The sequence below is a fragment of the Benincasa hispida genome, chromosome 11 (assembly GCF_027475165.1).
Source record: "Benincasa hispida cultivar pf3 chromosome 11, pf3_genome.v1.1, whole genome shotgun sequence".
Classification (NCBI taxonomy): Eukaryota; Viridiplantae; Streptophyta; class Magnoliopsida; order Cucurbitales; family Cucurbitaceae; genus Benincasa; species Benincasa hispida.
The window spans coordinates 40,813,811-40,824,057 of record NC_143488.1 but is presented as its reverse complement, the minus strand read 5'-3'; the positions used below and the strand labels follow the sequence as shown (position 1 = coordinate 40,824,057).

General features: G+C 37.5%; 1 protein-coding gene and 1 pseudogene across 4 annotated transcripts; one reads left to right on the top strand and one right to left on the bottom strand.

Annotated features, from left to right (window-relative positions):
• The first annotated feature begins 337 nt into the window (after nucleotides 1-337).
• On the top strand, nucleotides 338-6,456 carry LOC120091156 (mediator of RNA polymerase II transcription subunit-like protein). Of its 3 annotated transcripts, XM_039049044.2 has the most exons (7): nucleotides 338-564; nucleotides 657-762; nucleotides 2,932-2,953; nucleotides 3,052-3,157; nucleotides 3,712-3,892; nucleotides 5,870-5,982; nucleotides 6,070-6,456. In XM_039049044.2, exons 5-7 carry the CDS (start codon nucleotides 3,715-3,717, stop codon nucleotides 6,202-6,204), a joined length of 426 nt encoding a protein of 141 aa, XP_038904972.2. In that variant the 5' UTR covers nucleotides 338-564; nucleotides 657-762; nucleotides 2,932-2,953; nucleotides 3,052-3,157; nucleotides 3,712-3,714; the 3' UTR covers nucleotides 6,205-6,456. The 3 variants fall into 3 exon arrangements, with proteins under 3 accessions (XP_038904972.2, XP_038904970.2, XP_090162872.1); XM_039049042.2 differs by lacking the exon at nucleotides 2,932-2,953; XM_090306746.1 differs by lacking the exons at nucleotides 2,932-2,953; nucleotides 3,052-3,157 and having other exon boundaries at nucleotides 345-564.
• Nucleotides 6,457-6,985: 529 nt separating this feature from the next.
• On the bottom strand, nucleotides 6,986-8,876 carry LOC120091154 (uncharacterized; annotated as a pseudogene). The gene is made up of 2 exons (XR_016524508.1): nucleotides 7,270-8,876; nucleotides 6,986-7,175 (listed from the first exon to the last, which is right to left on the bottom strand). The product of XR_016524508.1 is annotated as an uncharacterized LOC120091154 (transcript).
• Between the last annotated feature and the right edge of the window lie 1,371 nt (nucleotides 8,877-10,247).

Here is a 10,247-nt window from a genome sequence, read left to right as displayed (position 1 = left end):
CCACAGAACACATCCAAAACCAAAAAAAAAAAAAAAACAATATTGAAAGAAAGATTAACCGTTAAGATTCAATTGAAAACCAGAAGTAGAATCGTTTGCAAGTTGGAAATAGTTTTTCTCGTTAGCAATATAGTCGTTAGCATTGGAAAATTTGAATGAATAATAGTTTAGTTTTAGTGGGTTTTTTCAGTAAAAATGTAAGAAGACGAAGTAAGGGCAAATTAAATAATTTGATAGGACAATGACGGTCAATTGATATCATTTTTAAAAAAATGGTCATTTGATATTTTAAGCCGAATTTTTGGGTGATATGTACAAATTTACTCAAAGGCAATTTGGTTCTCATTTCGGACAAAGAATTTCGGTGGGAATGAGTGCGAGTAGTCTGGTAGCTGAAGCTGTGTGGAAGCAGATCGAGTCGACCCGATTAGGGTTTTTCTTTCGCTTCATTTGTTTTCGGATTTTCTCCTTCAATAACTCATGATTTTCTCCTTTTTTGGTTCTCAATCTTTGCTGAAATAAGCTCGAACTGATTTTCGCGGTGACTGACGATCAGCTTTCAATGTGAGTATTCTCGATTCTTTCCATTTCGAGAAGTCTCTTCATCTTATTATGTTCATGGAACCTTGTTTTTGACTGTGTGGGTGCTGCTTCAGCTTGCATTTCTTGTTTGGCAAGAACTTCGAGCGAGCTACTCGAATTGTTGATCAAAGAGGGGTGAAGAAAATTTCAGGCGACCCAAGCACGCGGTCTATCTTTCAGGTCAATTTCTGTTTATTTTTTCTTTTTCCATCTTATTTTTGTTGAAAATTCCGTTTGGCAAAATGAAGATGCCGTTTGGGGTTTGCTAAGAGTTGATAATGAATGGGTATTAGCTTAAACAGATCTGGTTAATTTTCTGTTAATTGTTCTATATGTAGTTAGTATAGTTGTTATCATTATTATCTGTATTCTTGTATTCTTCTCTTCTATATAATGGCAATTGTGCCTATCAATAAGATCATGGAGAGATTATCAAGAAAGCTACTCTGGAAATCTTTATGGTACCAGAGCTGAAAGGAAGAAGTAGGTGTGATAAAAATACCAGAACCTTGATGAGATATAGGAAGAGATTGCCCATTTCCCACCGTAATACTCTCTTCACCATTATAAGCAGAGGAGATATTGAGGTTTGCAAGATCACTAGTCAGATATGCATTACAACCTCTGTTAGACAGCCAAATTTGAGAATCTTGAGATTTCCGGAACCATTAACAGAGGCAGCCGTAGCAGCAAGTTTGGCAGGAGGATGCCTTCCTTGGAATGAATTAGCAGTCAAGAGCTGTATGCCCAAATGTCATGCAGATTTGACAGTCAACTTGATTAGATTGCCGATCAGAAGAAATTTGTCCAGAAGAGACAGTATTAGGCATTTGATTATCACGATTTCCATTTTGATTCTCATTGCTTCCTTTATTATTTTGGTTACCTCCATTCCAATTGCCATTGCAATTCTGATTTCCTCGATTTTGATTGTCAAGATTTGCAACCATTGCCAAAAAAGTGATTGAACTTGCATCATCGATCTTGGCTTGAGCTTCTAGCGCTAACTCTTCAGTTTTCAGTAAAACATGCAACTCATCAAACAAAATCGTCTGTGATCTAGTGCTCAGAGAGGTTCGAAAAAAATTGTACTCAGCGGGTAATCCTTTGACAGCATAGATGACTCGATCTTCAGCATCAATGATTACAGAAACAGCAGCTAATTTATTTATTATAGTCTTGAACCTCTGAATGCATTCATCGACAGTTTCACTTGATTTCTTGGTGATACTTTGTAATTCGAGAAGAAGATGAAATTTTTTTTTCAAACATTTCCCATACCACTTTAGATGTTCGAGATCCAACTACATAGGAGAGAGTAGTTTATGATAAGGTTGCATTGATCAACAATATAAGGGCTTGATCTTTTTCATACCATTGCTCATACTTGGGATTAATGCACGCTGGTTGTCCCTAAGTACTAATCATATTAGTAGGAGCTGGATAAGATCCATTGACAAAGCGATAGAGCTTGGGAGCCTTCAGAATTGGAGAGATTTGATACTGCCATAACACAAAATTGGTGGAGTCAAGGCGTACCGGAACCAGGTTGCAGATGTTTGTGAGAAGGAACATTGGAGACGAAGAAGGAAAAAAAAAAGATGAAGAGAAGGATCGCACGGCGTTAGTCTGAGATATGCTCTGATACCATAAAGATTTTCAGAGTAGCTTTCTTTTATGTCTTCTACATTTATGTCTTGTTGTAAAAAAGATGTTCCGTTTTCCATGTCTTCTACTTCTACTTGTATGCCTTAGAAATTTTACATAGAGATGTTCGGGGCCCTGCCCCTAACACTTCAATAGATGGCCATCGATTTATGTCTCATCTGTTGACGTCTCATGATATACGTGGATGTTTCCTCTTTCATATAAATATGAAGTATTCTTTGTTATCTTTAATTTTCTACCTTTTGTTGAAAATTTGTTGTCTTGCAAACTTAAAACCTTTCATAGTGATGGTGGAGGAGAATTCGTTAATAAAAATCTTAGCCAATTCTTCGCTTCTCCTGGTGTCTTACATCAAAAGTCTTGCCTCTGCATCCCTGAGCAAAATGGTATTGTTGAATGCAAATATCGACTTATTATCCAAATGGCATTATCCCTTTTGTCCGAGTCCTCTGTCCCTTTAAAATTCTGGTATTTTGCTTTTGCCACTGCTGTTTTTCTTATTAATCGACTACCTTCCCCAGTTCTTCAAAACAAGTCTCCTTATGAAGTTCTTTTCTCTTCTCCACCTGATTATTACTTTCTTCGTGTTTTCGGATGTGCATGTTATTCTTTTTTTTATCCCTATTCCTCTGTTTTTGGTTCTCAATCTTTGCTGAAATAAGCTCAAACTGATTTTCGTAGTGACCGATGATCAGCTTTCAGTGTGAGTATTCTCGATTCTTTCCATTTCCAGAACTTTTTCTTTATTTTCTTATGTTCATGGAACCTTGATGCTGACCGTGTCTGTCGGTGCTGCTCCAGCTTGCATTTCTTGTTTGGCAATAACTTCGAGCGGGCTACTCGAATTGTTGATCAAAGAGGGGTGAAGAAAATTTCAGGCGACCCAAGCACACGGTCTATTTGTCAGGTCCATTTCTGTTTTTCTTGAAAATTCATATCGATTTTATGTTTGGCAAAATGAAGATGCCGTTTGGGTTTGCTGAGAGTGCCCTAAAATAGAATGTGTTCCTGTTCTGTTTAAAGCTCATGATATGGAATGGCCTGGAGAATTAAGCCATGTTTTTCTCCATCCCTCTAGATATAGAGTAAGATTTAACTCGTACTGTTGGTAGAATGAGGGTTTGCTCATTGGTTGTACTTCCAGGGATGAAAAATAGTAGAAACCTTACAAAAGAGATGTTGAACTAAACTCTGACGAATACTAGTAAGTTGTAAGGCTGCAATTTAGTCCACAGAATTTATCAATCAAATGGCATGCAATCCCAACACCCCCTCCTTAAGCATCTTCCATTTTCAATCCCCTGATTTTCCTTTATATACCGCATTCTTTTGGTTCAGTTTGTTGCTCATATGTTGATGGGACTCTAAATAAGTACATCCCTGATGCCTATAGAGTTGCTTCATGTTTTTTATTAGTATGTTTGTTCAAGAATTGAAATGGAGTTTTGATTGCTGTCAAAGGATATGGCTGAACGACAACCACTCGACCAACAACATCCACTTGATCCACAATTGCAAGCATCGCAGTCTCCAAGAGAAGATATGATTGCATATGTGATGGCCTTGGAAGCTGCTCTGCTTCCATGCTTGCCTGCAAGAGAACTACAAGCAATAGACCGTTCTCCTCACCCTTCTCATCAAGGTCAGTAACTGATCCCTCCCCTTTGATTCTTAAGTGTAATTAAATTCTGTATGCACATTGTAAAACTAGTGTTTGGGTGGTTACCTTCATACATTATCGTATCTTCTTCCATACCATATTTCTCCCTATGACATGATCTCTTGAATCAATTTTGCATTAATGTTGATCTGAAGTTTCGGTCACTATGGGTCTTCATAATGCGAGCTCTTTTTTTTTGTTGTACTATTCGTGATGGTTTCAAAGTTTCTTACTATTGGCCTGAAAAATAAGGTGTTGGATAATGGTTATTGGACCATGTTATAATTAATTAGGATGAAGAGAAACTAGTAGATATTGTTTTGTTTTGTTTTTTAGAAGAGAAACTTGTAGTTGTAGAGCAGCAAACAATTAATTGATGCGAAGAGTGACAGTTCATTGACCATTGTTAACTTCAAAGATGGGGTAGGTTGGGCTTAAGCTGTTAAACCAGTGTTTGAGTTGTAGATTTGTCAAGCTTGAGGTTTGTAAGAATAACCCATCGGTTTTGACATTATCCTAAGCAGACCCCACTCTAGATCTACTTGGGGGGTCTTTAAACCTGCACCCAGAACAAGCTTCTTAAATCCTCCACTTAAACATTTGGCTTAATATTTGTAGGTTTAAGACGCCGAGCATATGCCTCAAATGGCCCTCAAGTCTATTCTTGAGTTTCTTTCTTATTGAAGGAGAGCCAAAGTAGGTCTATACTAGCATTTGTCCCCAGAACTTTATCTATGTTTAAACTAGCAGTGTACAGAACAATACTAAAATACTCAACTACTGTTGTCCCCTGCTTTGTATTAGAAACGATAATGTAATTACACAATTGGTTGCAAATGTTTGAGTGCTACCTTGCAGCACTGAGCACAGTTCCCAGACCCAATGCAAAAACAAATTCCCCGGTGATTGGATGTTTTATGTTGTCTTAAGGAAATTTGGGTCTTTAAAGTCCTATCTACTTCTGTAAAACTGAAAACTGATGTACAACTACAATCTTGGTCTTAGTGTTATGTAAGCAGGCAGATGAATACCTGATGTCTTCTTCAGCTTCTTCATCGTTATCGTAGCATCATATGGTTTTTTTTCTCTGTATTGTATTCTTTCATTTTTTTCCCCCTCAGATGGAAGATTGGTTTCTAACTAAGAAAAAGAGGCTTGCACCTGTTCATCAATGGATTCAGCAAGTGATCTATTTGGTGGGCAGTCAAACAACGGTTAATTTGCTCTTTTCACAATTTTCTTCATTTTCTCTCGAGCACGACATTCTGTGGAGTGTTGAGTAACTTGCTTGAGGGTAATTCTTCATGTAATAATCTGTGTTTTGGTTTCCTAAACTATTTCATTTTCTCATTAAACGCTGCCCCTGGTCTTAAAAATTTATGTATTCCAGATTTAATATTAGTATTACACTAAGCTGGAAGAGATTAGCTTGATGTTTCCTCCAGTTTCTTCATAATTAAAGTAGTATCTTATGGATTTTCTGTTTCCTTTGCAAGCTCTCTGCTTGCTCTGCACAGACAACAGGCTATAAGGGAGCTCTCTTAGTATTGTTTCATTCAATTAGTTCATCTGTGCTCCCTCAAGCATGACAATCTTTAGATCAACTTTAGTGACAATGAATCTTCATGAAAATGGTTTCATCATGTTCCATTTCATTAGTGGATGAGGTCTGCTGCTGTATCTTGATTTAATGACTGACTGATCTCTTTACTCATTGATTTTGTTGCATTAAAATTATGTGGATGTGTGGTTTCCATTAATTTGTTGTATTGAAAATTTGAAATATGTGGAGTGGAAGTGTCATTTAGATCTGGAAGTAGCCATGAGTGTCTGCAATCTGCAACTCACTCGTGGCACAAAGTTGGACCGAAGGAAGCTGCGCATTGAACTGATATGTCTGTGGTTAGGTGTTTGTAAACAGTGAAGACGATGACACTTCTTTTTGTTATATTGCTTCAGTTGACGTGGAGAGACATGCTAGGGATTTCATGGAGGCAGCTAAAAAGCTTCAATTGTATTTCATTGGTTTACAACGCGAGGATCAACCAAACAAAGTGGAAACACTAAGAAAGGTAAGCACATTTTTGCAGTTCAAAGAGGGTCTCTTTTATGATAAATGTAGCTATTCTTTTATGAATATTTGTCTTACTTCCCATCAGGAGATATCTGCCATTGAAGAGGAATTAAAGTTAAAGAATGAGATAATCAAGAAGCAGGAGAGGCTCATTGAAGGGTGGAAGAAGGATTTGAAAGATCAGTTAGACAAACATAACAATGAGTTAGAGAAGGTTTAATAGAATAGGCTTGCGATCTCATGGGATTTGAAAGATCAGTTAGACAAACATAACAATGAGTTAGAGAAGGTTTAATAGAATAGGCTTGCGATCTCATGGGATTTGAAAGATCAGTTAGACAAACATAACAATGAGTTAGAGAAGGTTTAATAGAATAGGCTTGCGATCTCATGTTCTATTCTTTAGTTATTTGTAGATCTTGTTAATTACATACTTTCACAATTAATTTATGGTGGGGCCATTGTTTGCTTATATTTTTAATGATCATTCTCTCCTTTGTCTGTTGGATCTCTTACGATTGGATCCCAATGATATTTGAACCGGTTCCTTTCTAGTGAAATTTAGAACCCCTTTCAAACTTTTTCTTTTTTACTATTTCATTTTCTTCCTCTCAACTCTCATTTTGTTTCCCTCTCTAAACACTCCTCTCGGTGGCGTTTCTTTGATGATGGTGACAATGAACAAAGTAACATTCTTTGATGATGGTGACAACGAACAAAGTTGTTTCTTCTTTCTCCAACGATGTGTGATATTCAAAACGGTATGCAAAATTTTTTAGACACCAAACAAACTTAGTGCAAAGGGTTGTTTTTTTAGAAAATTGTAATGCGTTCTTATGTTTGAATATTGCATTCTTTTCGTTTAATTTCTTCACTTTTCATCTTTAGGTAACACTTGAACTCATAATAAAATTTCAAAAACAACAATAAGCTCATAAAAACTAATATTCATAGTTTAGCATTGTAAAGAAAGCAGGCTGTGGTGTGGTGGCCATTGCAACTGCAGAATAGAAAAATGCTATCATAAATGGAAATGAAGATATCATTCAGTACAGACATTACTGCCAAGGCAGAATGTAACAGAACAGTTGATTTGTAATGTACAACATTTACTTCCTCCAATGGAGGAAAAGATTACACTTCGTTCATAACTTGTTTCCTTTCCTCCTCTTCAGCTTTGATCCAGGCAGCCTACATAGCATGAAAAAACAATAACCATTACATAACTTCCTTCTATATAAGGTAAGATGGTTATCAAATCAAAACATCACATATTTACATGTACCTTGTCTCGTTCAAGTTTGGAGAGATGAGGTCTCATGGAATCTCCCAAACTTAAGCCTCCCCAACCTGACTGTAGGTCATCTTTCTCTCTAGCTTCACGACGTGTTCGAAAACTTTTGTTCTGATTTTCTGACTCCTGAGAAGACATCAGCTTTTCTCTCTCGAGTCTTGATTTATGTTTAACCAGAATCTCACCTAAACCCCCACCACCATCTCCTCCTCCATTGATCGCTGAATGCACATCTTTTTCACTTCTCTTTAGGTTGTTCTCTAGTTTGCTTCTCATTTTCTCTTTCTCAAGTCTTGAGACATGCTTCACTAAAATTTCATCCAAGCTTTGGCAATCTGATGTATGGTTGTCCATCTGTTTCTTCTTATTTTGTCTTTGGTTATTGTAGTTACTTTCAGCTAACACAGCGACCATCTTTTCCCTTTCCAGCCTGTGCACCGGCTTCACTAAGATCTTTTCTAAGCTGTCTTCCATGTCCCTTCCCATCCTCGATGAAGACTTTGGCATATTAACATTTTTCCTTTCCCTCTGTTTCCATCGATGGTTCTTCATGCAGCTCCACTTTTCTTCTGTTTTTTGCTTCTTGTACTTCTTTTTCGAGCAGTGAGACGTGTTTCACAAAATACTTATGAAGACTAGGAATTGCTGATACAACTTTATGACTAACAAATCTTTGCCTTGCCTGCAACTTCTTGCTACAGGTCTTGAATTCTTCTAACTCTTTGCATTTAGTCTCATTAACTTCCTTCTCAAGCTCTGAAGGTGCCGTTGTTTGCATAGTTTCCAAGCTGGGAACAACTCTCTCATCCTGAATGCTGTTCAATTTTGGAAGGTTTTGTGATGCAGATTTAGCCAATCCTTTTCTTTGTTCTTTCTGCTATTCTTTGCTTCAAGCACTTCTCTTTCCAATTTAGTTACATGCTTCACCAACAACTTATCTAGGCTGGGAAGTTCCGACTCAACTTGCTTCCTTCCATTGTGAAAATCATGAAGCTTCCCACTTTCTACCTCAGCCAAAGCAGCATTTAAACCACAAGTTGCAACTATGGTGGCAAGAGAGGAAAGTTCATCTTCTTTTAAACGCCTAAGCCTTTCATACATCAAGTCCTCAATCTTGGTCTCTTTCTCAAAAGTTCTGTGTCTCATATGTAAATCCAGCATCTTGCAATCCAAATTGTGAGAGCTGAAATCAGATTTTCGAGGCGTTTGATCAAGTTCTGAGCCATTTTCTGATTCACATTCAGAAGAAATCTCAGATGGGTCTACATTAGTATCACAATCTGGGTTCTGAGAGATTTTTCTTAAGAGTTCTTTAAAGTCATCTTCTCTTAAAGAAGAGCAACTTGCAAGCCTAACCAATGCTGTTTTTACTGCTGCAGCCACTTCCTTATCAACCTCAAATTCTGTCTCAAAAGATGCTGTAATGGTGTGAGTTGTAGATCCACCACCACCAAAAGATGAAGTTTCCATTTTGTATGTCTTCTGTGGACAATTGGGTGTGACCCATAGCTGCAGCTGCTTTGAAAGCTTCAAGCTGCAGTTTTCTCAGCTCTGTACATTTGCTCTTCAGCTTCTTTACATTGAATTCTAGATAGCATATAATAATTCAAAAGATCAGAAATCAAACAAGTTCAACAATCGTCCTCTTAAAATCATCGATTGACCCAAATGTTTAAGTTGATGGGTGAAAACAAATTTAATATTATTATATTATCTAACATATCCACAATAAAAAGTGTGTACAAAATACCTAGCCGCTCAGAGTACTCACACGGTCAGCATCAAGGTTTAATGAACATAAGAAAATAAAGAAGAAGTTCTAGAAATGGAAAGAATCGAGAATACTCACACTGAAAGCTGATCATCGGTCACTACGAAAATCAGTTTGAGCTTATTTCAGCAAAGATTGAGAACCAAAAACGAAGGAAATCATGAGTTTTTGAAGAGGAAAATGGGAAAATGAGTGTGGGGAAAGAAAGAACCTAATCGAGTCGAATCCACACAGCTTCAGCTACCAGAGTACACGCACTCACTCCCCCGTTGGGGTACGGATGGCCTCTCTTTTTGGAGTTTCGCCGGATAAATGACCCAAACAAAGAGGAAAATGTGATTTTCCCACTTTTTGTAAATTAGGCTTTTTTTCACTCGTGCCAAATTAAGAAAAATTATTAAAAAGAAATTTCATACATGCGGAATGAGTTTTCTCCTCTTACACCCTTTTTTTAAGATTACAGAATCGAAATGAACGAGAAGGGGTTCCCATTTTCGTCACTATTGGAGAATTTACTCCATCTCTGCCCTTGTCCCCGTCATTTGAAGGCGGGAATAGGGACGGAGATTCCCCGTTTCCCCTTTGTTAGGGACCTTTTTGTTTAATTTTTTTCAAAAAATTTCTTTAGTTTGGGCTTGGACACTGGACTTAGATTGGGCTAAACTAAAAATTAGACTATCGAATATATTTAAAAATCTAATTAGGGTGGAGGTAGGGTTAGGATACCCTTCTCATCCCTGCCCGTCCCCAGTTTGACCCATCTCAGGTCAAATCGAAGATTCTCCACCCCGATCAGGGCAAGGCCGCACAGGGACCCAACCCCGCAGGGAATTTTGCCAACCCTACTTTTCTCTCATATATCACTATCCTCTCTCATTTTCTCTTAGGATCTCGCTCTTTTACTCTCTCTTTGCAAGTGCAAACTAAATAGAGAGAGGAGAAGAAAAAGACGGAAGAGCGGCTCGTGTAGACTCAGCGTGTGGTCTCGTCGAAGTTTGTTGAATTGAGAAAAAAAAAAGAACAAGAAGAATAAGAAATAAGGGTACTTTTGTAAAATTGTTTGATGATGAGATAAGCAAAACGTCAAAATTCTTAAGTTTTAAGAAGTGGGTCAAACTCATTTTGGGATCGAGTACGAGTCTTAATCAATTTTCCTCCTTTTTTTGGACACAAACGACAAAAAAGGGGTAATGTTTTG

What these genes read in the sequence shown, in the direction of transcription:
- LOC120091156 (XM_039049042.2), top strand. Translation starts at nt 3,715, where the DNA reads ATGGCTGAACGACAACCACTCGACCAACAACATCCACTTGATCCACAA. An exon ending in TCCTCACCCTTCTCATCAAG is followed by an intron (nt 3,893 to 5,869) that starts GTCAGTAACTGA and finishes ATATTGCTTCAG; the next exon opens with TTGACGTGGAGAGACATGCT. An exon ending in AAGTGGAAACACTAAGAAAG is followed by an intron (nt 5,983 to 6,069) that starts GTAAGCACATTT and finishes ACTTCCCATCAG; the next exon opens with GAGATATCTGCCATTGAAGA.